Here is a 26,345-nt window from a genome sequence, read left to right as displayed (position 1 = left end):
CTGCGACGGGGACGGGGGGACCCCGTGTCCCCCGGGTGCCGCGACGGGGACGGGGGCTCCCCGGGGCGCTGCGACGGGGACGGGGGGACCCCGTGTCCCCCGGGTGCCGCGACGGGGACGGGGGCTCCCCGGGGCGCTGCGACGGGGACGGGGGGACCCCGTGTCCCCCGGGTGCCGCGACGGGGACGGGGGCTCCCCGGGGCGCTGCGACGGGGACGGGGGGACCCCGTGTCCCCCGGGTGCCGCGACGGGGACGGGGGGACCCCGGGGAGCTGCGACGGGGACGGGGGGACCCCGTGTCCCCCGGGTGCCGCGACGGGGACGGGGGCTCCCCGGGGCGCTGCGACGGGGACGGGGGGACCCCGTGTCCCCCGGGTGCCGCGACGGGGACGGGGGCTCCCCGGGGCGCTGCGACGGGGACGGGGGGACCCCGTGTCCCCCGGGTGCCGCGACGGGGACGGGGGCTCCCCGGGGCGCTGCGACGGGGACGGGGGGACCCCGTGTCCCCCGGGTGCCGCGACGGGGACGGGGGCTCCCCGGGGCGCTGCGACGGGGACGGGGGGACCCCGTGTCCCCCGGGTGCCGCGACGGGGACGGGGGCTCCCCGGGGCGCTGCGACGGGGACGGGGGGACCCCGTGTCCCCCGGGTGCCGCGACGGGGACGGGGGCTCCCCGGGGCGCTGCGACGGGGACGGGGGGACCCCGTGTCCCCCGGGTGCCGCGACGGGGACGGGGGCTCCCCGGGGAGCTGTCACAGGGTCGGGGCGTCCCCGTGTCCCCCGGGGCGCTGCAATGGGGACGGGGGGACCCCGTGTCCCCAGGGTGCTGCAGGCAGGGGATGGGGGGACCCCGGGGAGCTGCCACAGGGTCGGGGTGTCCCCGTGTCCCCAGGGTGCTGCGACGGGGACGGGGGGACCCCGGGGTGCCGCCACGGGGATGGGACGTCCCCGTGTCCCCCGGGTGCTGCGGGCAGGGGACGGGGGCACCCCGAGGTGCCACCGCAGGTGACAGTGACCTCATTCCCCCCCCCCCCTCCCCGCGCCCTGCCGCGACACCTGGCACCCGCCCGGACGCCTGGGCCCCCCCGCCCCGCGCGGGGCAGAGTCCGGGGCGTTGGCGTTTCCGCCTCATTTCGGGGCTGAAGTCCGGACCCCGCCCTGGGGAAGGGCCCAGGCGTCCGGCCCCTCCCGGGGAAAAGGGAGGGAGGGGGCAACCAAAGGGCCTTCCCCCCCCCCTTCCCCAAAACCAGCGGGGAGGGGGCCCAGGCGTCCGGGCAGGGCAGGTTGAACAAGCTTCGGGCTCTACCCCAACCCCCCCCCCCCACCCCGAGGGCCCAGGCGTCCGGGGCGCCAGGCTGTGCCACCCCCCCTCCCCACCCTGGGCCCAGGTGTCCGGGCAGGGGTGGGGTGCCCCCCCCCCCCCACCCAGGGGCTATAAAGGTGCCGGCGCCGGGTGCGTCGGGCTCCGCGTCACCGCTGTCACCGCTGTCACCGCCGCCGCCATGGCCTTCGTCCCCGCGCCCGGCTACCAGCCCACCTACAACCCGGTCGGTATCACCCCCGGGGGGCCCAGGCGTCCGGGGGTGGGGGTGGGGGGGTCTGTCTGGCCCTCGCGGGAGGCGGCGAGGGCCCAGGCGTCCGGGGCTGATGGGGGCTGTCGCGCAGCCGCTGCCGCACGTGTCGCCCGTGGCCGGGGGGCTCCGGCCCGGCATGGCCGTCTACGTGCAGGGCCTGGTGCCCCCCCACGCCGACAGGTACTGGGGGCACTGGGAGCACTGGGAGCGTCGGGGGAGCGGGGGCGGGGGGGGTCGGCTGTGTCCTCGCACACGCGTGTGCGCAGCGCCGTGCACGCCCCGTCCCTTTGCACACGTGTGTGCAGTACCATGCACTCTGTCCCTTTGCACACGCGTGTGCACAGTGCCGTGCACGCCCCGTCCCTTTGCACACGTGTGTGCAGTACCATGCACTCTGTCCCTTTGCACACGCGTGTGCACAGCGCCGTGCACGCCCCGTCCCTTTGCACACGTGTGTGCAGTACCATGCACTCTGTCCCTTTGCACACGCGTGTGCGCAGCGCCGTGCACGCCCCGTCCCTTGGCACACACGTGTGCGCAGCGCCGTGCACACCCCGTCCCTTTGCACCCGCGTGTGCACAGCTGCATGCACACCCCATGCCTTTGCACACGTGTGTGCAGTACCATGCACTCTGTCCCTTTGCACCCGCGTGTGCACAGCACCATGCACTCCCCGTCCCTTTGCACACGCGTGCAGCACCGTGCACTCTGTCCCTTGGCACCTGCGCGTGCACAGCGCCGTGCACACCCCGACCCTTTGCACCCACGTGCAGCACCGTGCACACCCCGTCCCTTTGCACCCGCGTGTGCACAGCACCGTGCACACCCCGACCCTTTGCACCCATGCACAGCGCCGTGCACACCCCGACCCTTTGCACCCACGTGCAGCACCGTGCACACCCCGTCCCTTTGCACCTGCGTGTGCACAGCGCCATGCACACCCCGACCCTTTGCACCCATGCACAGCGCCGTGCACACCCCGACCCTTTGCACCCGTGTGCAGCACCGTGCACACCCTGTCCCTTTGCACCCACGTGTGCACAGCACCGTGCACACCCCGTCCCTTTGCACCCGTGTGCAGCACCGTGCACTCTGTCCCTTGGCACCTGCGCAGCACTGTGCACACCCCGTCCCTTTGCACCCGCGTGTGCACAGCTGCATGCACACCCCGTCCCTTTGCACCCATGTGTGCACAGCGCCGTGCACACCGCATGCCTTTGCACACGTGTGTGCAGTACCATGCACTCTGTCCCTTTGCACCCGCGTGTGCACAGCACCATGCACTCCCCGTCCCTTTGCACCCACGTGCAGCACCGTGCACTCTGTCCCTTGGCACCTGCGCAGCACCGTGCACACCCCGACCCTTTGCACCCGCATGTGCACGGCGCTGCGCACGCCCCGTCCCCAGCGGCGGGTGCGGGGATGGGTGGCTGGAGGGACGGAGCGGTGGGTGCGGGGCTGGGCGGAGGGACGGGCGGACGGAGGGACGGACGCGGGGATGGAGACAGGGACGGACGCGGGGTTGGGTGGAGGGACGGATGGGGGGACGGACGGACGGAGGGATGGAGGGGTGGAGGGATGGATGGAGGGACGGACAGAGGGACGGATGGATGGAGGGATGGATGGAAGGAGGGGTGGAGGGATGGATGGAGGGATGGAGGGAGGGATAGATGGAGGGAAGGACGGATGGATGGACGGACGGAGGGATGGATGGACGGATGGACAGAGGGAGGGATGGATGGAGGGATGGATGGAGGGATGGAGGGACGGAGGGATGGATGGAGGAAGGGATGGAAGGGTCGGACAGAGGGATGGACGGAGGGCTGGATGGATGGATGGATGGATGGAGGGACGGATGGATGGAGGGACGGATGGAGGGATGGATGGATGGAGGGACGGATGGATGGATGGATGCAGGGATGGAGGGTCGGACAGAGGGATGGATGGACGGAGGGATGGAGGGACAGAGGGATGGATGGAGGGACGGATGGACGGACGGAGGGATGGATGGATGGATGGAGGGAGGGATGGAGGAAAGGATGGATGGAGGGATGGACGGAGGGAGGGATGGATGGACGGATGGACAGAGGGAGGGATGGAGAGACGGATGGATGGAGGGATGGATGGATGGAGGGAGGGAGGGATGGACGGAGGGAGGGATGGAAGGATGGATGGAGGGATGGATGGATGGACAGATGGATGGATGGAGGGATGGATGGATGGAGGGAGGGAGGGATGGACGGAGGGAGGGATGGAGGGATGGATGGAGGGATGGATGGATGGACAGATGGATGGATGGAGGGATGGATGGACGGAGGGAGGGAGGGATGGACGGAGGGAGGGATGGAGGGATGGATGGACGGCTGGATGGATGGACAGATGGATGGATGGAGGGATGGATGGACGGAGGGATGGATGGAGGGAGGGATGGATGGAAGGATGGATGGAGGGTCGGACGGAGGGATGGACGGAGGGATGGCCGGAGGGATGGATGGAGGGATGGATGGAGGGATGGATGGATGGATGGACGGAGGGATGGATGGAGGGTGGGATGGATGGAAGGATGGCTGGATGGACAGATGGATGGACGGATGGAGGGATGGATGGACGGATGGACGGAGGGATGGATGGAGGGTGGGATGGATGGATGGAAGGAGGGATGGACGGAGGGATGGATGGAGGGTCGGATGGATGGATGGATGGATGGAGGGTTGGACGGATGGATGGGTGGACGGAGGGCCGGACGGACGGACACGGGGCCGCCGCAGGTTCCGGGTGGACCTGGCGCAGGGGCCGGGCGCGGGGGCCGACGTGGCGCTGCACGTGAACCCCCGCTTCGGGGCCGAGGCGCAGGCCGTGCTCAACAGCCGCCAGGCCGGGTGCTGGGGCGCCGAGCAGCGCCGCTCCCTGGGCCCCCTCGGCCCCGGCCGCCCCTTCGAGCTGGTCATCGCCGTCACCCCCGCCGGCTACCGGGTGCGCGCGGGGGGGACGCGGGACGGGGGGTCGACATGGGGGACATGGGAGGGACATGGGGGACATGGGATGGACATGGGGGACATGGGATGGACATGGGGACAGGGGGACATGGGATGGACATGGGGGACATGGGATGGACATGGGGGACATGGGATGGACATGGGGACAGGGGGACATGGGATGGACATGGGGGACATGGGATGGACATGGGGACAGGGGACATGGGAAGGACATGGGGGACATGGGAGGGACAGGGGGGACATGGGATGGACATGGGGGACATGGGATGGACATGGGGACAGGGGGACATGGGATGGACAAGGGGACATAGGGGACATTGGGGACATGGGGACATGGGATGGACATGAGGGGATGTGGGATGGACATGAGGGACATGGGGATGCAGGGGACATAGGGGACATGGGATGGACATGGGGACAGGGGGACATAGGATGGACATGAGACCATGTGTACATGGATGTAGGGGACGTGGAGGACATGGGATGGACATGGGATGGACATGGGGGACATGAGGTGGACATTGGGGACATGGAGGACATGAGGGACATGGGGGAGACATGGGGTCATGGGGGGACACAGGAGACACGGGGGGGGATATGGGGATGGGTGACATGAGGGACATGGGTACGTGGACATGGAGGGGAACATGGGACATGATGGGGACATGGGAGGGATGGGGGACATGGGGGGACATGGGATGGACATGGGGGACATGAGGTGGACATTGGGGACATGGAGGACATGAGGGACACGGGGGAGACATGGGGTCATGGGGGGGCACAGGGGACATGGGGGGGATATGGGGATGGGTGACATGAGGGACATGGGTACGAGGACATATGGGGGACATGGGATGGACATGGAGGACATGGGACATGGAGGACATGGGATAGACATGGGGACTTGGGTACATGGCCATGGGGGACATGAGATGGACATTGGGGACATGGAGGACATGAGGGACATGGGGGAGACATGGGGTCATGGGGGGGACACGGGGGACATGGGGGGGATATGGGGGACATGGAGCATGATGGGGACATGGGAGGGACGGGGGACATGGGATGGATATGGAGGACATGGGACATGGAGGACATGGGATAGACATGGGGACTTGGGTACATGGCCATGGGGGACATGAGATGGACATTGGGGACATGGAGGACATGAGGGACATGGGGGAGACATGGGGTCATGGGGGGACACGGGGGACATGGGGGGGATATGGGGGACATGGAGCATGATGGGGACATGGGAGGGACGGGGGACATGGGGGGGACATGGGATGGATATGGAGGACACGGGACATGGAGGACATGGGATAGACATGGGGACTTGGGTACATGGCCATGGGGGACATGAGATGGACATTGGGGACATGGAGGATATGAGGGACATGGGGGAGACATGGGGTCATGGGGGGGGACACGGGGGGGATATGGGGCTGGGTGACATGAGGGACATGGGTACGTGGACATGGGGGGGACGTGGGGGACATGGGGTGGACATTGGGGACATGGAGGACATGAGGGACATGGGGGAGACATGGGGTCATGGGGGGACACGGGGGACATGGGGGGGATATGGGGGACATGGAGCATGATGGGGACATGGGAGGGACGGGGGACATGGGGGGGACATGGGATGGATATGGAGGACACGGGACATGGAGGACATGGGATAGACATGGGGACTTGGGTACATGGCCATGGGGGACATGAGATGGACATTGGGGACATGGAGGACATGAGGGACACGGGGGAGACATGGGGTCATGGGGGGGGGACACGGGGGGGATATGGGGCTGGGTGACATGAGGGACATGGGTACGTGGACATGGAGGGGGACATGGGGAACATGGGACATGATGGGGACATGGGAGGGACGGGGGACATGGGGGGATATAGGGGGCACTGGGGGGATAGGAGGACATTGGGAGTATATAGGGGACGCGGGGGGTACAGAGGGTGGCGGCGGGGGCCGTGACGTCCCCGTCCCCGTCCCCGTCCCCCCCAGGTGCTGGTGAACGGCAGCGACTTCGAGGAGTTCCCGCACCGGCTGCCGCCGGAGCAGGTCACCGCCGTGGCCGTGGACGGCGACGTGGAGCTGCAGGCCGTCACCGTCCTGGGGGGCGGCGTGAGTGGGGGGCCCAGGCGTCCGGGGGGAACAGGCGGCCGGGGGGGGCCCAGGCGTCCGGGGGGAACAGGCGGCCAGGGGGAACCTGGTGTCTGGGGGGCCCAGGCGTCCGGGGGGAACCAGGTGTCCGGGGGGGGGGGGCCAGGCATCCGGGGGGCCCTGGTGTCTGGGGGGGCCCAGGCGTCCGGGGGGAACAGGTGGCCAGGGGGAACCTGGTGTCTGGGGGGCCCAGGTGTCCGGGGGGCCCAGGTGTCCGGGGAGGGGGGGCCCAGGCATCCGGGGGGGGGCCCAGGCATCCGGAGGGCCCAGGTGTCCGGGGGGCCCAGGCGTCCGGGGGGAACCAGGTGTCTGGGGGGGGCCCAGGCATCCGGGGGGACCAGGCATCCAGGGGGCCCTGGTGTCTGGGGGGCCCAGGCGTCCGGGGGGAACAGGCGGCCAGGGGGAATCTGGTGTCTGGGGGGCCCAGGTGTCCGGGGGGAACCAGGTGTCCGGGGGGGGGGCCCAGGTGTCCGGAGGGCCCAGGTGTCCGGGGGGCCCAGGCATTCAGAGGGCCCAGGCGTCCGGGGGACCCAGGCATCCGGGGGGGGCCCTGGTGTCCGGGGGGCCCAGGTGTCCGGGAGGACCAGGCGTCCGGGGGGACCAGGTGTCCAGGGAGCCAAGGCGTCTGGCGGGGCCCAGGTGTCTGGGGGGGGCCCAGGCATCCGGGGGAGGCCAAGGTGTCCGGGGGGGGGGCCCAGGTGTCCAGGGGGGCCCAGGCATCGGAGGGGTGGGCCAGGTGCCTGGGAGGGCCCAGGTGTCTGAGGGGGCCCAGGCGTCCGGGGGGGGCCCAGGTGTCTGGAGGGGGGCACGTGTCTGGGGGGGGCCCAGGCGTCTGGGGGGGCCCAGGCGTCCGGGGGGGCCCAGGTGTCTGGAGGGGGGCACGTGTCTGGGGGGGGCCCAGGCGTCTGGGGGGGCCCAGGCGTCCGGGGGAGGCCAGGTGTCCGGAAGGGGGCAGGTGTCAGGGGGGGCCCAGGCGTCCAGGGGTGGGGAGAGGGCCAGGCACCCAGGGGGCCCAGGCGTCCGGGGAGGGGGAACCCTCCCCGCCCTGCGCCCCAGCTCAACTCTGCCCCTTCCCTCCGCAGGGGATGTTCCCCCCCGCCGCCATGCCGGTGAGCAACGAGGGGGGGGTCTGGGGGTGATGGGGGGGTCCCGCCAAGGGCCCAGGCGTCCGGGAGGGCCCAGGCGTCCGGGGGGCCCAGGCGTCCGGCCCCCCCCCCCCCCAGCCCAGCTCTCCCCCTTGGTGCCCAGGACATGCCGCAGCCCATCCCCTACCCGCAGAGCCGCCTGCCGGTGAGTGACGCCCCCGCGGTGTCCCCATGTCCCCGCGGTGTCCCCGCGGCCCCGCTAACCCCTGTCCCCCCCCGCAGGTGATGGAGCAGCCGCCGACCTTCCACCCGGTGAGTGCGGGACCCCCGGCCCCATCCCGGCCCCGTCCCCATCCCCGTCCCCATCCCCATCCCCATCCCCGTCCCCATCCCCATCCCCGTCCCCATCCCCGTCCCCATCCCCGTCCCCATCCCCATCCCCGTCCCCATCCCATCCCCATCCCCGTCCCCATCCCATCCCCGTCCCCGTCCCCATCCCCATCCCATCCCCGTCCCCGTCCCCATCCCCGTCCCCATCCCATCCCCATCCCCGTCCCCATCCCCATCCCATCCCCATCCCATCCCCATCCCCGTCCCCATCCCCATCCCCATCCCCGTCCCCGTCCCCACCCCCGTCCCCCTCCCCGTCCCCGTCCCCATCCCCATCCCATCCCCATCCCCGTCCCCATCCCCATCTCGTCCCCATCCCCATCCCATCCCGTCCCCATCCCCATCCCATCCCCATCCCCATCCCATCCCGTCCCCATCCCCATCCCGTCCCCGTCCCCATCCCGTCCCCGTCCCCATCCCCATCCCCGTCCCCATCCCCATCCCCATCCCGTCCCCGTCCCCATCCCCATCCCCGTCCCCATCCCCATCCCCATCCCGTCCCCATCCCCATCCCCATCCCCATCCCCGTCCCCGTCCCCTTCCCCATCCCCGTCCCCATCCCCATCCCATCCCCATCCCCATCCCCATCCCCATTCCCGTCCCCATCCCCATCCCCATCCCATCCCGTCCCCATCCCCGTCCCCGTCCCCGTCCCCGTCCCCATCCCCATCCCCATCCCCATCCCCATCCCCGTCCCCATCCCCATCCCCATCCCCATCTCGTCCCCATCCCCGTCCCCATCCCCGTCCCCGTCCCCGTCCCCATCCCCGTCCCCATCCCCGTCCCCGTCCCCGTGCCAGCGCCGTCCCCGTCTCTTCCAGCCCGTCCCCTTCGTGGCCACCATCCCGGGGGGGCTCACGTCCAAGAAAACCATCGTGGTGAAGGGTTTCATTCTGCCTGATGCTGACAGGTGGGGGGGCCCAGGCGTCCGGGAGGGGAAGGGGCCCAGGTGTCCGGGAGTTGGGCAGGTGTGGAATGGGCCCAGGCGTCCGGGAGGGGAAGGGCCCAGGTGTCCGGGAGGGTTGCAGGTGGGGAATGGGCCCAGGAGTCCGGGAGGGGAAGGGGCCCAGGTGTCCGGGAGGGGGGGCAGGTGAGGAAGGGGCCCAGGCATCTTGGAGGGGGGCAAGTGGGGAAGGGGCCCAGGTGTCCAGGAGGGGAAGGGGCCCAGGTGTCCGGGAGGGGATGGGGCCCAAGTGTCCGGGAGTTGGGCAGGTGTGGAATGGGCCCAGGCATCCAGGAGGGGATGGGGCCCAGGTGTCCGGGAGGGGGGGCAGGTGAGGAAGGGGCCCAGGCATCCGGGAGGGGGGCAAGTGGGGAAGGGGCCAGGGTGTCCAGGAGGGGAAGGGGCCCAGGTGTCCGGGAGTTGGGCAGGTGTGGAATGGGCCCAGGCGTCCGGGAGGGGAAGGGGCCCAGGTGTCCGGGAGGGTTGCAGGTGGGGAAGGGGCCCAAGTGTCCGGGAGTTGGGCAGGTGTGGAATGGGCCCAGGCGTCCGGGAGGGGAAGGGGCCCAGGTGTCTGGGAGGGGATGGGGCCCAGGTGTCCGAGAGGGGGGGCAGGTGAGGAAGGGGCCCAGGCGTCCAGGAGGGGGGCAAGTGGGGAAGGGGCCCAGGCATCCAGGAGGGGAAGGGGCCCAGGCGTCCGGGAGGGGATGGGGCCCAGGTGTCCGGGAGGGTTGCAGGTGGGGAAGGGGCCCAGGTGTCCGGGAGGGGATGGGGCCCAGGTGTCCGGGAGTTGGGCAGGTGGGAAAGGGGCCCAGGCGTCCGGGAGGGGAAGGGCCCAGGTGTCCGGGAGTTGGGCAGGTGGGGAAGGGGCCCAGGTGTCCGGGAGGGGAAGGGCCCAGGTGTCCGGGAGGGGAAGGGGCCCAGGTGTCCAGGAGGGTTGCAGGTGGGGAATGGGCCCAGGCGTCCGGGAGGGGAAGGGGCCCAGGTGTCCAGGAGGGTTGCAGGTGGGGAAGGGGCCCAGGTGTCCGGGAGTTTGGCAGGTGGGGAAGGGGCCCAGGCGTCCGGGAGGGGAAGGGGCCCAGGTGTCCGGGAGGGGAAGGGGCCCAGGTTTCCGGGAGAGGAAGGGGCCCAGGCGTCTGGGAGGGGGGCAAGTGGGGAAGGGGCCCAGGTGTCTGGGAAGGGAAGGGGCCCAGGTGTCCGAGAGGGGGGGTAGGTGAGGAAGGGGCCCAGGCGTCCAGGAGGGGGGCAAGTGGGGAAGGGGCCCAGGCATCCAGGAGGGGAAGGGGCCCAGGCGTCCGGGAGGGGATGGGGCCCAGGTGTCCGGGAGGGTTGCAGGTGGGGAAGGGGCCCAGGTGTCCGGGAGTTGGGCAGGTGGGGAATGGGCCCAGGCGTCCGGGAGGGGAAGGGGCCCAGGTGTCCGGGAGTTGGGCAGGTGGGGAAGGGGCCCAGGCGTCCGGGAGGGGAAGGGGCCCAGGTGTCCGGGAGGGTGGCAGGTGGGGAAGGGGCCCAGGTGTCCGGGAGGGGAAGGGGCCCAGGTGTCCGGGAGTTGGGCAGGTGGGGAAGGGGCCCAGGCGTCCGGGAGGGGAAGGGGCCCAGGTGTCCGGGAGGGGAAGGGGCCCAGGCATCCGGGCGCCCTGAGCCCCCGCTGTCCCCCCCCCCCCCCCCCCAGGTTTCACATCAACCTGCGGGCGGGGCCGGGGGGGGACGTGCTGCTGCACGTGAACCCCCGCCTGGGCGAGGACACCGTGGTGCGGAACAGCCTGCTGGGGGGCGAGTGGGGGCCCGAGGAGCGCGAGCTGCCCCTCAACCCCCTGCAGCGCGGCCGCTACTTCGACGTGAGTGCGCTGGGGGGGGGGGGGGGTCGTGCACGGGGGTGCACGAGGGTGCACGAGGGTGGGCGTTGCATCGCACGAGGGTGCAGGCTACGCGGGCAGGTGTTGCACGAGGGCGGGTGCAGGACACGAGGGCGGATGGTGCACGACGGCGGGTGTTGCATGAGGCTGGGTGTTGCCGGGGGGGGGGGGGGCACAAGGCCACTGGGCACAAGGACGGGCCTTGCATGAGGCCAGATGCTGCACGAGGGTGGGTGTTGCATGAAGACGGGTGTTGCACAAGGGTAGGTGTTGCACGAGGGTGGGTGTTGCATGGGGGGGGGCGGGTGTTGCACAAGGGCGGTTGTTGCATGGGGGCGTGTTGCATGAGGGTGTGTGTTGCACAGGGAGGGGTAGGGGTGTTGCCTGGGGTGTGGGGGGGGGTGTTGCACGAGGGTGTGCGTTGCATGGGGGCGGATGTTGCCCTGGGGATGGGGGGTGTTGCACGGGGGCAGGTGTTGCACGGGGGGGGGGGGGCGGGTGTTGCCCGGGGGGAGCGGGTGTTGCATGGGGGCAAGTGTTGCACAGGGGCAGGTGTTGCTCGGGGGGAGCAGGTGTTGCACGAGGGCGGGTGTTGCACGAGGGTGGGTGTTGCACGGGGGCAGGTGTTGCACGAGGGCGGGTGTTGCACGGGGGTGTGTTGCACGGGGGTGGGTGTTGCACGGGGGTGGGTGTTGCACCGGCGGTGGGTGTTGCAGGGGGTGTGTGCGTTGCACGGGGGTGGGTGTTGCACCGGGGGTGGGTGTTGCCCGGGGGGGGGGAGCGGGTGTTGCACGAGGGTGTGCGTTGCCCGGGGGCGGGTGTTGCATGGGGGTGGGTGTTGCACGAGGGTGCGTGTTGCACGGGGGTGGGTGTTGCACGGGGGTGGGTGTTGCAGGGGGTGTGCGTTGCACGGGGGTGTGCGTTGCACGGGGGTGGGTGTTGCACGGGGGTGTGTGCGTTGCACGGGGGTGCGCGTTGCACGGGGGTGTGCGTTGCAGGGGGGTGTGCGTTGCACAGGGGTGGGTGTTGCACGGGGGTGGGTGTTGCACGGGGGTGCGCGTTGCACGGGGGTGCGCGTTGCACGGGGGTGGGTGTTGCACGGGGGTGGGTGTTGCACGGGGGTGTGCGTTGCACGGGGGTGGGTGTTGCCGGGGGCGGCTGTTGCCCGGGGGACGGGTGTGCAGCGGCCCCCCCCCCCCCAGCTCTCCATCCGCTGCGGGAACCACCGCTTCAAGGTGTTCGCCGAGGGGCAGCCGCTCTTCACCTTCGGGCACCGCGCGCCCCCCGGGCCCCACGTCGACACCCTCGAGGTGGAGGGCGACGTCGTCCTCTCCTACGTGCACTTCTGAGCCCCACGGCGGCCCCACGGCGGCCCCATAGCTCATCCTACAGCCTGCCCATAGCCAGCCCCATAGCCTGCCCCATAGCCCCCTATAGCCAGCCCCATAGCTCACCCCCCATAGCTCACCCCATAGCTCACCCCATAGCCCGCCCCATAGCCAGCCCCATAACTCATCCTACAGCCTGCCCATAGCCAGCCCCATAGCCTGCCCCATAGCTCACCCCCCCATAGCCAGCCCCATAGCTCACCCCCCATAGCCTGCCCCATAGCTCACCCCATAGCTCACCCCATAGCCCCCCCCATAGCCAGCCCCATAGCCAGCCCCATAGCTCACCCCCCATAGCCAGCCCCATAGCTCACCCCATAGCCCGCCCCATAGCCAGCCCCATAGCTCACCCCATAGCTCACCCCATAGCCCCCCCCATAGCCAGCCCCATAGCCAGCCCCATAGCTCACCCCCCCATAGCCAGCCCCATAGCTCACCCCATAGCTCACCCCATAGCCCCCCCCATAGCCAGCCCCATAGCCAGCCCCATAGCTCACCCCCCCATAGCCAGCCCCATAGCTCACCCCATAGCTCACCCCATAGCCAGCCCCATAGCCTGCCCCATAGCCTGCCCTATAGCAGCCCCACAGCTCGCCCCCCCCCCCCACATCTCACCCCCCCGGCCCCACAGCTGGGCCAGTAGCTCGCCCCCCCCCCAGCCCCCCCGGTGCCCCCCGGCCCGTGCCCGCTGCCCCCCCCCCCAATAAAGCTGTTGTCGCACCTGCGCCTCCACCAGTGCTGCCCCACGGCCCCCCCGACCCCCCCCCGGGGCTGGGGACAGACGTGGGGCTGAGCCCCCCGGGGGGTCACAGTGCTGCCCCACGGCCCCGGCCCCATCCCATGGCCACCACCCCTGTCCCCACCCCTGTCCCCATCCCCATCCCATGGCCACCATCCTTGTCCCCACCCCAGGGTCCCATCCCCATCCCATGGCCACCATCCTTGTCCCCACCCCAGGGTCCCATCCCCATCCCATCACCACCATCCTCTCCCCATCCTGGCCCCACGGTCCTGTCCCCATCCCCGTCCCCATGGTCTTGTCCTCGTACCCATCCTGTCCCCACCATCCTGTCCCCATCCTTGTCCCCATCCCCGTCCCCATGGTCCCATCCCCATCCCCATCCCCATGGTCCCATAGTGTCCCTGTCCCATCCCCATCCCTGTCCCCATCTCCATCCCCATCCCCACCGTCCTGTCCCCACGGTCCCATCCCCATCCCCATCTCCATCCCCGTCCCCACCATCCTGTCCCCATGGTCCCATCCCCATCCTCGTCCCCGTCCCCACCATCCTGTCCCCACGGTCCCATCCCCATCCCCGTCCCCATCTCCATCCCCGTCCCCACCATCCTGTCCTCACAGTCCCATCCCCATCCCCATCTCCATCCCCATCCCCATCATCCTGTCCTCACAGTCCCATCCCCATCCCCATCTCCATCCCCATCCCCATCATCCTGTCCTCACGGTCCCATCCCCATCCCCATCCCCATCTCCATCCCCGTCCCCACCATCCTGTCCTCACGGTCCCATCCCCATCCTCGTCCCCATCCCCACCATCCTGTCCCCACGGTCCCATCCCCATCCCCATCCCCATCCCCATCCCCGTCCCCACCATCCTGTCCTCACGGTCCCATCCCCATCCCCGTCCCCATCTCCATCCCCGTCCCCACCATCCTGTCCTCACGGTCCCATCCCCATCCTCGTCCCCATCCCCACCATCCTGTCCCCACGGTCCCATCCCCATCCCCATCCCCATCCTCGTCCCCATCCCCACCATCCTGTCCCCACGGTCCCATCCCCATCCCCATCCCCATCCTCGTCCCCATCCCCACCATCCTGTCCCCACGGTCCCATCCCCATCCCCATCCCCATCTCCATCCCCGTCCCCACCCGTGTCCCCACAGCCCCGTCCCCGTCCCCGCGGTCCCAAAGCCGCCCACGGAGACAAAGACGCGTCCCGTCGCCCTTAAAAATATGACACGTTTTATTGCCCTGGGCCCCGGGAAGCCGCGGGGAGGAGGGACGGCGGCGGCGCCGAGCGGAGCCGCTGCCATCGCTACAATTATCCGCAATAATCTTAATTACATGACAAAGAAAACCGGTAATATATGCTGCTAGGTGAATATATATTTATATAATAAATCCGTAAGTTAATAAAGTAAATAGGAACCTTCTTGATTTCATTTAAAAGAGCGAGATTTCTTTCTTTTTTTTTTTTCTTTTTTTTTTCTTTTTTAATTTTTGGTCCTCAGAAAAACCTGCTCCAAGGCTGGAGGAAGGTGCCCGGGGAGGGTGCTGGGTGGGTGCTGGGTGGGTGCTGGGGCTGGATGAGGCCCCCGCTCTCCCGGGAAAGGCAGGAGCGGTCGGGGCCCCCCCCGCCGCCGCCGCCTGAGTTGGGGGGGTTCGTAGAGACCTGCCGGGATTTCGGCTCCGCGGAGGCATAAATAACGGGGTGGGGGGTCGGGGGGGGGGAAAGGGCTCCGTTGCGAACAAACCGGTTGACGGCAGATTTGTGTTTTGTTTTGTTTTGTTCCCCCCCCCCCCCCCCGTTTTCCTTCCTCTCCAAGGTCAGCTGAAAAACCAGAAGGGGATCTATTAACAAAACCCAAAATCTCAGGCAGAGCTGCGGGGCGCTTCGAGCCCCCCCCCTCCCCGGCAAGAAACCCCAAAGCGAGTAAAGGTGAGAAATCCCCGTTTGCAGCCCCTCCATCCCCCCCCCACCCCCCCCGATGCTTAACAGAGCAAAGTGGAAAAAAAAAAAACAACCAAACCCCAAACCCAACCGACCCCCAAATCATTGCATAGGTGCACGGGCGACATAGTAACGCGATAACCGGAGCGAGCGCGGCCAGAGCCCCGCTCGGCGCGGGCCGGGGGGTCGGCGGCGGCGGGGGGGGCGCGAGGAGGCGGCGGCGGGTGGTGGTTTCGGCTCGGCTCCGGCCGCGAAGCGCCAGCGCTCGGTCCCGGCGCGGCCGCCCTCACAGGTCGCTCTCGCCGTACAGCGCCGTGGAGAAGGACTTGTAGTCGAGGGCGCCGGGGACGGCGTCGGGGCCTTGGTAGGGGGCCATGCGGGCGATGCAGTACTCGGCCTGGTCCGGGGGCAGCTCTCGCCGCAGCTCCTCGGCCGTGATGTAGTTCTGGGGCGCAAGAGGCGAGAGGGTTGAGACCGGTGGGGTTGTGGGTTTTTTTTTTTTTGGGGGGGGGGGCTGCTCCCCCCGCAACGGGACCCCGAGCGGCGCGGAGGGTTGGCGGCGTCCCCCCCCCTTCCACCGCCGCTGGCCCCGTCCCGGCTGCTCACCTTGTCCCCCGCGAGGACTTTGAAGGAGGCGATGACCTGGTCGGCCGTGTCCGTGTCGGTGGTCTCCCGGGACATGAAGTCGATGAAGGCCTGGAAGGTGACGATCCCGCTGTTGTTGGGGTCTACGACGCTCATAATGCGGTTGAATTCGGCGTCGCCCTGGCGGGAGAGAAAAAGAGGGGTCGGCGGGTGGGGGGGGAAGGAGATGGGGCAGGCAGGGTCGCGGCGCGGCCCCTCGCCCCCAACCTCGCCGGCGGCCCAAAGAGGTGAAATCCGGCTCCCTCTCGGCCGGGGCATCGTCCGCGGAGGCGACTGCCCGGCGCGAGCCGTAGCCGCGGGCCGGCCGGAGCGGGACGGGGGTCCGGCGGCGGCGGAGGCTGACGGGAGAAGAGAGACGTGCCGCATGCGCGTCATCCTCCGCCCCGATCCCTAAATCCTCTCCTTCGGGTTCAGCGCCTCGGCCGACCGGGCGGTTTGATTAATTTTCGCCTCCGGCAGAGGATTCGCCCCGAGCGGACGAGCTGCGCCCGGAGCCGGCGGGGTAGGACCTGGGCTCTCGCGCTTCGGCCCCCGCGACGGCGAGGGCTCCTCCAGCCGACCCCGGCCGTTTCGACCGGCCACGACGAGGAGAAGATGAGAAAGGGAAGGAGGGGAGAGGAAAGAAGGGGGGAAGAGCCGATAGCGTACCAGGCTGTATCCCGTGGAGGTAAGGAGAGCTCGGAAGTCATCCGCGTCCATGCTTCCTGCGCGCTTCTGCTCCGAGAGGGCGACAGAGGAGGAAGAGGAGAGCGAGGCAGGCGCGAAGGGCAGAGGCGGGCAGGGACAGAGGGGAGGAGAGGACGGGAAACCCCAGCGGGGCCGGCGGAGGGGATAAAAGGAGGAGAAAAAGAGGCAGAGATTCAGTTAAAGGAGGCGTTTCGCAAGTCGGCGCGGCGCGACAAGAGCAACGGGGCAGAGAGATCGAAGGGGAAAACGCAGCACGAAGCCGGGCAAGAGGATGGAGGAGGGCGGAAGGACGGGGAGAGAGTCGGCAAGAGGATGGAGGAGGGCGGAAGGACGAGGAGAGAGACGGCAAGAGGATGGAGGAGGGCGGAAGGACGGGGAGAGCGACGGCAAGAGGATGGAGGAGGGCGGAAGGACGAGGAGAGAGACGGCAAGAGGATGGAGGAGGGCGGAAGGACGGGGAGAGCGACGGCAAGAGGATGGAGGAGGGCGGAAGGACGGGGAGAGCGACGGCAAGAGGATGGAGGAGGGCGGAAGGACGAGGAGAGAGACGGCAAGAGGATGGAGGAGGGCGGAAGGACGGGGAGAGCGACGGCAAGAGGATGGAGGAGGGCGGAAGGACGGGGAGAGCGACGGCAAGAGGATGGAGGAGGGCGGAAGGACGGGGAGAGCGACGGCAAGAGGATGGAGGAGGGCGGAAGGACGGGGAGAGAGACGGCAAGAGGATGGAGGAGGGCGGAAGGACGAGGAGAGAGACGGCAAGAGGATGGAGGAGGGCGGAAGGACGGGGAGAGAGACGGCAAGAGGATGGAGGAGGGCGGAAGGACGGGGAGAGTGACGGCAAGAGGATGGAGGAGGGCGGAAGGACGGGGAGAGAGACGGCAAGAGGATGGAGGAGGGCGGAAGGACGGGGAGAGCGACGGCAAGAGGATGGAGGAGGGCGGAAGGACGGGGAGAGCGACGGCAAGAGGATGGAGGAGGGCAGAAGGACGGGGAGAGCGACAGCAAGAGGATGGAGGAGGGCGGAAGGACGGGGAGAGAGACGACAAGAGGATGGAGGAGGGCGGAAGGACGAGGAGAGAGACGGCAAGAGGATGGAGGAGGGCGGAAGGACGGGGAGAGCGACGGCAAGAGGATGGAGGAGGGCGGAAGGACGGGGAGAGAGACGGCAAGAGGATGGAGGAGGGCGGAAGGATGGGGAGAGCGACGGCAAGAGGATGGAGGAGGGCGGAAGGACGAGGAGAGCGACGGCAAGAGGATGGAGGAGGGCGGAAGGACGGGGAGAGAGACGGCAAGAGGATGGAGGAGGGCGGAAGGACGAGGAGAGCGACGGCAAGAGGATGGAGGAGGGCGGAAGGACGGGGAGAGCGACGGCAAGAGGATGGAGGAGGGCGGAAGGACGGGGAGAGCGACGGCAAGAGGATGGAGGAGGGCGGAAGGACGAGGAGAGTGACGGCAAGAGGATGGAGGAGGGCGGAAGGACGGGGAGAGCGACGGCAAGAGGATGGAGGAGGGCGGAAGGACGGGGAGAGAGACGGCAAGAGGATGGAGGAGGGCGGAAGGACGGGGAGAGCGACGGCAAGAGGATGGAGGAGGGCGGAAGGACGGGGAGAGAGACGGCAAGAGGATGGAGGAGGGCGGAAGGACGGGGAGAGCGACGGCAAGAGGATGGAGGAGGGCGGAAGGACGAGGAGAGAGACGGCAAGAGGATGGAGGAGGGCGGAAGGACGGGGAGAGCGACGGCAAGAGGATGGAGGAGGGCGGAAGGATGAGGAGAGCGACGGCAAGAGGATGGAGGAGGGCGGAAGGACGGCGAGAGCGACGGCAAGAGGATGGAGGAGGGCGGAAGGACGGCGAGAGCGACGGCAAGAGGATGGAGGAGGGCGGAAGGACGGGGAGAGCGACGGCAAGAGGATGGAGGAGGGCGGAAGGACGGGGAGAGAGACGGCAAGAGGATGGAGGAGGGCGGAAGGACGGGGAGAGCGACGGCAAGAGGATGGAGGAGGGCGGAAGGACGGGGAGAGCGACGGCAAGAGGATGGAGGAGGGCGGAAGGAAGAGAGAAAGGAGACGGGTTTAATCGGCGGCGGCGCTCGGTACCTGTCTGTCATTCTCCACGTCGTATCCCAGGCTGATGAGGCAGGCTTTGAACTCCTCCGGTCCAAGGGCGCCGCCGTGGTCCTGCGCCACGCGGGGGTCCGGGGGGGGGTCACAGCGTCGCGGGGAGGCGGGTGACAACACGCACGGCGGCGGCCGGAGGGGGGCCGGAGACAGGCGCGAGGAAGGGAAGGGAGGAAGTTAAAAAACGGACGCGCGTCGGCTCCGCCGCAGGGAGAGGAAGGCCGAGCCGCGGGATGGGGCGGCCGTCGCTTCCCCCGCCGCGTCGCTGGGGCCAGGGTCCGAACGGGGCGGCGGGGGGCTGCGCTCCCCGAGGCGGCACCGGGCCGCTGGGCGCCACGGGCTGCTTCCTCGCGCTCAAGGGATTTCAAGGCAACGGCGGGGTTGGAGGGGGGGAAAAAGAAATCCCGCGGGTTTCGCGGCAGCGGCTTCGCGGGGAGGCGGGCTGGCGCGTCAGCTCGGTCCGCGCTGCCCGAGGGGGAAGAGGGCAGCCGAGGCGGGTCACGCCGAGGGACGTTTCGGCAACGCGCCGTTGCCCCGGCCCCTTCGAGGTGGCGGGTACCTTGTCGAAGTGGTTGAAGGACGCGCGGAACTCCTGCATCTGCTCCTGGCTGATGCCCTTGGCGTCGCGCGTCAGGATCTGGTTCTCCACCTCGTTGATGGTGCGGGCGATGGTGGTGAGGAGCTGCTCCCAGCCCACGCGGATGTGCTGGGGAGGCAAAGGGGGCACGGTCGAGGCGGGGGGCAAACGCCAGGAGCCCCGTGAGGGACGCCCAACCGGCTGAGATCAAGGCGAGCGGCTGGGCGTTTCGACGGCGACTTTGGCCGGAGCCGATAAGCGGCGCGAGAGTCGCCGGATGGGAAGTGTCTAACGCCGACACGGCGGCGGGGTTCGAGGGCTGGCAGCCAACGGCCAAGCCGGAAGGCTCCAGCATCCCTGGCTCTCGCCGGCTCCCGAGTGAAGGCTTCGCAAGGGTTTTCCTAGAAGCGACACTGCTGCGTCCGCTCCCTCGGCCCGGCTGGGCGCACCCCAGGGCTGCCCGGATCGGACAGCGGAGGTCCGGCCCAGCTCTAGAGCACGGGCTCAGGCCTCTGCCCCCGTGACCCCGCTTCCAGCCCTTCGGCGTTTCTGGATGCCGCGGGGGTCAGCGCGAAGGGCACCCACCTCCATGGTGTAGTTGGTGTGCTTGTTGTCGAAGATCAGCGCCTCCTGAATGAGCTGGTGCTGCTGCTCCAGCAGGTCGATGTTGGGTTTGTAGTCCACGATGCTCTGCTCGTACTGCTTGAGGTGGTTGAGCTGGTCCTCCAGCGTGCCGTTCATCTCGATGGAGATGCGCCCGATTTCCTGGAGGAGAGCAACAACCCCCAGCGGGGGCCGGGTCCGGGAGAGCCCTTGGCAGAGCGCAGGGCGACGGCGGCCCTCTGGACGGCAGATGGCACTCCAGCTCCAGCAGCGCCCACCAGCCGCCATAACCACACCGTAACGCCCGCGGTGGACGGACCGGGGCGGGGGGAGCAGCTGGCGGCCGCGGGCCGAGCCCTCACCTCCATCTTGGTCTGGATCCAGGGTCCCACGATGTTGGCCTGGCTGGCGAACTGCCGACGTAAGTGCTCGTTGGACTGCTGCTTGCTCTGCTCGTCGAGCAAGGCATGGTCCCTCTTGGGCACCAACTGCTGGACCTGCGAGGAACAGGCAACGGCGCTGGAAAAGCCACGGGCCCCCGCGGCGCGGGGCGGACAGGAGGACGCGGCGGCAGGGACAAGCCTTCTCTGCCAGGGCTGCTGTTTTGGGAAGGCTACAGGAAGGCACGGCCATAAAACCTACGGATCGTAGCTAGTCTAGGCGCGATAGCAAACGGTTTCTGAAGCCTCCGGCCGGCCGCTCTGCAGCGGGAGCAGGGAGGCTGCTGCTCCTCAGCAGATCCCTTTGCTGCCGCCGTGCTGATACGCTAACAGACTGCCTCGCGGGTGTTTCCACCACGTATTCTTCCCGTTCCTCTTGGGGAGCTACAGCGCCGCAGCACAGCGTCACGGACCCCGGCGCCTCCGAAGCCTGACGTTGCTGGGCGCAAAAACCAACGCGCAACGGAGCCCAGCCTTGCTCTGCGGTTCACGGGCCTTGCTTTGCTCAACGGCTTCCGGCCCAGCCCATCCGGACCGGCAGCACGTAGGAAAAATCGAATCAGTTTTAGTCTGCCCCCCTTCGGCGTTTCGAATGCCAACAGCAGCTCGTTTTTGCAGCGAGGGCTTCTACGATCAGGGCTGTCCTGAGTCGCTACGCCTACAGCACTCACCCGCTCCCACTTGGAGTTGATGATCTGCGGGGTGACAGAAGTGTAAGGGTTGTTGCCAGACAGCTTGATGCTGTTGAAGTCCGCGATCCTCTGCGCCTCCCTCTGGATGCCCAGGATGGCTTCGCGCTCCTTGTCAGCATCGGGCAGGGTGGACTTGAACTGGTCGTGAGCAGCAATCAGTCCCTGCAAGAGACGGGACCCACGTTAGAGCGCTGGCGCGCCGCGTGGCGCAGCCTGCTTGAGCTGCCGGGGTACCGGAAGCCCTGGGGACCTCAAGGTCCCTTTGAGGACGATGCTCGCACGGGCACCTTTCCACGGAGGACAAGCTCTCTGGGTCTTACAGACCCCAAAGCTCACAGCAGCATGGAAAGACGGCGGAGAACGTGAGACAAAGGCGTCTGCAGAAGGCCGAAGGCTACGGAGCCTCCCCGTCTCCTCGGGCACCCGCCGGCCTCCTACCTCGATCTCCTCGATGGTGTGGACGATGAACATGTCCTGAAGGTCTTCCATGGCACTCTCCATCCAGTTGTTGAAGGGGGCCGCCCTCTTCGCATACTCGAGGTGCAGCTCGTCGATCGTTTCCAGCTGCTTCTCCGTTTTCTGCGGGAAGGAAAAGCCGAGTTAGGAACAGAGGAACCTCCCCGGCGGCAGGCCACGGCCACACCGTCTCCTCCGCTGCGATTCGGGGCGCGGAGCCAGCGAGCGGACAGGTTTTATTTACCTCGAGGGCTTCTCTCCTACTGTGGGTCAAGGAACCCAGAACATCCCATTGGTCGCAGATCTTCTGGCACCGAGCGTTCACGCTGGGAGAGTCGTAGTAATCCAGCTCGCTTCAGCAAAGGGAAGAGAAGCGCCGGGGTCAGGACGCGAGAGGACGCAGGGGGCCGGAAGGGACCGCGCTTGGGGCCGCCTCCGCTCCCAGCGCGGGCTCAGCTCTGCCGCCTCGCTCCCGTTTCCCGGCCGGCCACGTCCTCCCCCGGGGACCGGCTGTGCCGCGAGCGGCCCTTCTGGCAGCGCTGGGGCGGACTCGCGAGGAGGCGAGCGGGACGAGCCCCGGCCGCGTGCCACCTCCGGCGCGGCCGCGGGGTTGTCCACGAAGTTATAACGCTGCGAGCCGGCACGCGGCCGTTTCCGGACCCTCGGCTGCCCGAGCCCGCCGGCATAAGGGCTCCATTCATGGCTTCGCCCTGCTTTCGGCTTTCAGTGTACTAATTGTGCGCGAGTTTATCTGGCTGGAGGGGGGGGAAAAAAAAAGGGCGCGCGGCTCCCTGGAAGCCCTACAATAACAGTATTATAACAGCGCGAAAAGCAGGAGGGGGAAGGGACGGGGCAGAACAATAGGGGCACTGTGCGCGCGAGGCAGCCGCCGCCGCGCTCGGAGGTGACCCGCGGCCCAGGTTTCGCTGCGAGACCGCAGGCGAGCGAGGAAAAGCCTTGCGCCTCGACCGAAAAACGCCGCAGAGCATGCTGGCGCGGGGCGGCGCCGGGAGAGCGTCGGACACGCAGCAAACGGCTCAGGGCGGGAGCGAAAGTCGCCGTTTGCAGCCCGGGCGGTAGAGAAAATAAAGGGAAAAAAAAAAAAAGGAAAAAGCAAAGCTGCGCTGACCTTAAGGCTCTCGCAGGCTACAAAAGGGTCGCTGCAATCGGCGCGGGGGAAGCCGAGCAGAACGGATTAGGGTTTTGCAAGCGAGGAAGAGCCCGAGCAGCTGACGCTGGGGCGTTGGGGCCGCGCTCGCCCCCGGGGCGGCTGCGGGGAAGGGGGGTCCGGGCGGCGGGTGCCCCCGGGGCAGGAGGGCGGACGTACTTGAGCTCCTGCGCGATGGCCGCGATCTGCTCCACGCGATCCTGGTGCGCGGCCAGGTCGCTCTCGAAGGCTTCGTGCTTCCTGATGAGGGCTTTGATGTCCGAGAGGGTGGCGGTTTCGTAGTCCTTCTGCTTCAGCATGGCCTCCTTGCCTAGGAAGAGGAGAGCAAAGGGGGTCACGTGCCCGGCAGGGCAGGCGCTCGGTCGCCCGCCGGGCGCGCTGGCAAAGGCACCCGGCGGGCGGACGCGGGAGGCAGGAGCTTCTGCCCGAGCCAAGGCGCCGGCTGCGCAAATCCGGAGAGTTTGCCGGAGCGTCGCTCGGCTTCGTCTTCGCGGACGCGCGGAAAGGCTTCGCCCTCCCGGCCCTTCACCTCGGCGCGACGAGCGGCGCCGCTAAAAACGCGCTGCCGGGGCTTCGCTCCCCGCCGCAGCCGAGCCGCCTCGGCCTCGGCCCGCTCCCGCGGGCGCGCGGGGAGCGGAGGCGGCGCGGTCGGGCGCGCGCCCGGGTTCGAGGCCGAGCCGGCCGGCCCCGTTCCCTGCCTGGCAAACCCGGGGCGTCAGCGGCGTTGGCGCGCTAATCCGAAAGCTATTCGAGTTGGGAAGCCGGCGCCCGTCGGGTTTGAAACGCTCCTCCGTCCCCGTCAGCTGGTCCCCCGCTACGCGCCAAGGAGCCGCCAGGCCCGGGCGCGAGCGACGGGTCTCCAGCGGCCTCGAAGGGCGGCTGGTCCTCCGCCGGGGCCAAACGGGGCGGCAGCTGCCGGGGAAAGGCGCCGCGCGCCAAGCTGGAGCCAGCGGGCCGGCTTGGCTCCGTGGGAGCGCCGAAAGCACCTCCGAAACGCCGGGCCCGGCTGCTCGCGGCTCTCAGAAGAAGGATCCCCGGGGGAATTTCACCGTCACAGCCGCGGTTTTCAGGCAGCGAAAGCCAAACCGGCTCGCGCTGCGTCGCTGCCAACGGCCCCCGGGCTCAGCCCTTTCCTCGCCTTACGGACCGGGGCGGCGTTCTCCCGCCCGGAGCTACGGGAACGGCGTTCCTCCCGGGACGGAGGAGGCATTAGTGTATTTTCTACGGAGAAAAAACCGCAGCTGCCCTACCGGAAGGCGCGGAGGGGCAGCAGTCGCGTTCAGCCACCTGGATGCAACGGGAGGACAAGCGCTAAGCGAGCCAGGCTCCCTCTAACCGCGGAAGAGGAGGCGGACGGCTATATTCGGACTCGTCCGTCCCGCGAGGGCTGAGGGTAATTAAAGAAACCGAGGTTTCCTCTCAAAGCCTCTGACTTCACGCGGGCTCATCGGCAAACGCCCGCGCCAAGCCGCGTCGACACCTCTCCGTTTCCGCCCGGGCGCAGCCTGAACCGCTCGGTCGTCACACCTCAAAAGCCGGGGGCGGACGGGGTCGCCGAGCCAAAAGCGCGAGGCGGAGGAGCCCGGCAGCCGAAACCGCTCGGCTCCCACGCGCCCGGCGAGCCGGCCGGGACAGGCAGCCGAGCTCCCTCCTCGAGCCGGCGACCAGTTGGGCCGGCGGGCGCCTCTCCGGCCGCTGTTTCCCCCACCCCGTCCCCGCGCCGCACACCCAACGGCACGGCTAACGGCGACGGCCTGCTGCCAAGCAGCCCTTAAAGCGGGACGCGGCAGCTTCGCGGCAGGTCCAAAGCAGCGTGGCTTCTCCCCGTGTCCCCCCGGCGCCCGGGTAGCTACCTTCGGTCCAGGACTCGTGGATGGAGGCCTTCTGCCTGAACTTCTCGGCCAGGTGGTCGAGCCGCTCCAGCCGCCTGATCTCGTTCAGCAGCCACTCCTCGTAGCCCTTCTCCGCCTGCTCCAAGTGCTGCCAGCCGTTGTTGATGTCCTGGGGGGCAGAGCGGCGGGCGTTGAGGGTGGGGGGCAGCGGGCGGCGCGAGGGGCCCCGCCTGCCCGGTGAGCGTCGCTTTGGGGACGCCGGCGTCTCGCGAGAGGCTGAAACCACCCCCGAAAAGCGGGAACGGCTGGCGGGAAGCCCGAGCGCGCAGAGCGAGCGGGGCGAAGCCACGCGCTCCACCTCGCCACCGCGTCCTGTCCCCCGCGGGCCTCCTAAGGCCCGCTCCCGCTGGGGCGGATAACGCGAGGAGGGGCCGCTTACCGAGACCATCCTGCCCTCCGAGGGCATGAAAGCAGGCCTGTTGCTCAGCCTGAGCTTCGTCTGCAAGGTGTTGAAGTTGATCTCCAGCTGGCATTTCTCCTGCACTTTGGGAGGCTTGTGGATGCGCCGGTAGTCGCGGAAGTCTTCCAGCTTCTGCTGCATCTCCTGGATGGTCTTCTGGGGGCTACGGTCTTCCAGCCAGGGGATAGTGCGTTTAATCCACTCCAGCAGCTGTCGGGGGGAAAGAGGGTTCGCTGAGTCGAAGGCAGGGAACAGCGGCCGGGGTAGGGGGCAGGACCGCTGTCCCCGGGCCCGTCTATCAGCGCCCCCAACCTCGCGCCCCGCGGCCGACCGGCCCGATCCCCGCCGAGGGAGCTTACGTCGGAAGCCAGCTTCTCGTAGTCTTCCATGAGGTGCTCGTTTTCCTGGTTCACGGCCAGCACTTTGCAGATCCGGTTCGCTGCAGTCTCAGCCTAGAGGGGAAGAGCAGCACGAGGGGTAAGTCCGGCCCGCGGACGGACGCCAGGGGCTGCCGTGCCCTAACCCGCGCGTCCCCTCCCCAGCTGAGCGGGAGCGAGCGTCTGAAGCCGCAGCCGTTCTGCCCGAGCGGCTTTCCAGGGACTTTATCCAGCGGCAGTTTTGCAGCAGCTTTACCTGGAAGGAAGTTCAGCGCTTCCTGCCCTCCTGGCAAGGCCATGCCAGCAGCCTAGCTCGGGGCTGGCACCGCGCAGGCTCGACGCGGTGACGCCAGCCGGGGCCAACGCTCCGAGCCGGCCCCGCGACATCGGGAGCTCAACGGAGAGCGAGGGGGGAGCGCGCGTGCGTCTTCGCCGCCTCCGGGCGCAGCTTTCAGCGCGAGCATCGCCGAGTCAGGCCTCGCAAAGGGCTTTGCAGCAGGGGTAAGCTCCGGTTTGGAGCACCGAAGGACGCGGCCACGCGGAGCCCGCAGCGGTCGGGAGCAAAACCCACTCTTCCTTCCTGCTAGCTTAGCAGTGTTTCTTCCATTTTCCCCCCGCTTTGCCCCCAGCTTGTGGGTGTTTTTTTTTTTTGGGGGGGGGGGGGTTTGCACCCGTCGCTGCAGGGCGCTGGCACTAGTTTGGGCAGATGAAAAGCCCAGGTGACGGCAGGAGGGCCGCTGCGGCGCGTAAACCCGCCCGGCCGGGTCGTCGGCCTCGGCCGCGCAGCGGCAGCTCTGACCCCCCCCGGCGCTCCCGAAACGTCAGCGATCACAAGCTGCGGTCGTTTGCTCGGAGCGACCCGCTCCAGCTCCCCTTCCGTCGGGGTTTTACCAGGATCTAAGCACCATCCTCCGGTCTTCTGCTCTCGCGCGAAGGCAGATCCTCTCTACGTACTGGGCGGGAGGGTGAGGAAGAGGTCGAGGCAGAAAAGAAAGCCTGGGGGTTGAGTACCTTGGGAGGCAGCACAGAAAGAGTCCAAGAAGAGGAGCTGAAAGCCAGACACAGCGAAGAGGGTCTACAGAAGGATGGGGAGAGGAAAGAGAGAGCTGGGGAAACGAGTCGCCGCCGCCACCGGGACAGCAGAAGTCTGAGACGCTTCAAGGGAAAAGCACAAGCGACGGCAGCCCGGGTTGGCAGCCC

General features: G+C 68.6%; 2 protein-coding genes across 6 annotated transcripts in view; one reads left to right on the top strand and one right to left on the bottom strand.

Annotated features, from left to right (window-relative positions):
• The first annotated feature begins 1,391 nt into the window (after positions 1-1,391).
• LOC138061274 (galectin-4-like) lies at positions 1,392-12,461 on the top strand. Its single transcript, XM_068910397.1, has 10 exons — positions 1,392-1,546; positions 1,665-1,753; positions 4,342-4,546; positions 6,587-6,706; positions 7,828-7,854; positions 7,994-8,035; positions 8,113-8,142; positions 9,042-9,130; positions 10,830-10,995; positions 12,216-12,461. The coding sequence occupies exons 1-10, from the start codon at positions 1,502-1,504 to the stop codon at positions 12,360-12,362; spliced, it is 960 nt and encodes a 319-aa protein (XP_068766498.1). The 5' UTR covers positions 1,392-1,501; the 3' UTR covers positions 12,363-12,461.
• A 2,473-nt stretch (positions 12,462-14,934) lies between these two features.
• ACTN4 (actinin alpha 4) overlaps positions 14,935-26,345 on the bottom strand; it is a 31,256-nt gene continuing 19,845 nt past the window's right edge. For 3 of the 5 annotated variants that reach the window (XM_068910382.1, XM_068910381.1, XM_068910383.1), the window contains exons 9-21: positions 25,128-25,220; positions 24,748-24,978; positions 24,330-24,477; positions 22,636-22,786; positions 21,553-21,661; positions 21,291-21,431; positions 20,832-21,014; positions 20,083-20,217; positions 19,703-19,882; positions 19,100-19,246; positions 18,520-18,600; positions 15,698-15,856; positions 14,935-15,536 (exon numbers count right to left, since the gene is read on the bottom strand). In XM_068910382.1, coding sequence (XP_068766483.1) covers positions 15,378-15,536; positions 15,698-15,856; positions 18,520-18,600; positions 19,100-19,246; positions 19,703-19,882; positions 20,083-20,217; positions 20,832-21,014; positions 21,291-21,431; positions 21,553-21,661; positions 22,636-22,786; positions 24,330-24,477; positions 24,748-24,978; positions 25,128-25,220 — 1,917 coding nt within the window. In that variant the 3' untranslated portion in view covers positions 14,935-15,377. Of the gene's footprint in view, positions 15,537-15,697; positions 15,857-16,384; positions 16,451-18,519; positions 18,601-19,099; positions 19,247-19,702; positions 19,883-20,082; positions 20,218-20,831; positions 21,015-21,290; positions 21,432-21,552; positions 21,662-22,635; positions 22,787-24,329; positions 24,478-24,747; positions 24,979-25,127; positions 25,221-26,345 lie in introns of all 5 variants that reach the window. The other 2 variants (XM_068910379.1, XM_068910380.1) reach the window with 1 other exon arrangement.

Source organism: Struthio camelus, chromosome 16 (assembly GCF_040807025.1).
Source record: "Struthio camelus isolate bStrCam1 chromosome 16, bStrCam1.hap1, whole genome shotgun sequence".
Taxonomy (NCBI): domain Eukaryota; kingdom Metazoa; phylum Chordata; class Aves; order Struthioniformes; family Struthionidae; genus Struthio; species Struthio camelus.
The sequence above is the reverse complement of the archived record's forward strand: the minus strand, read 5'-3'. Positions and strand labels throughout refer to the sequence as shown.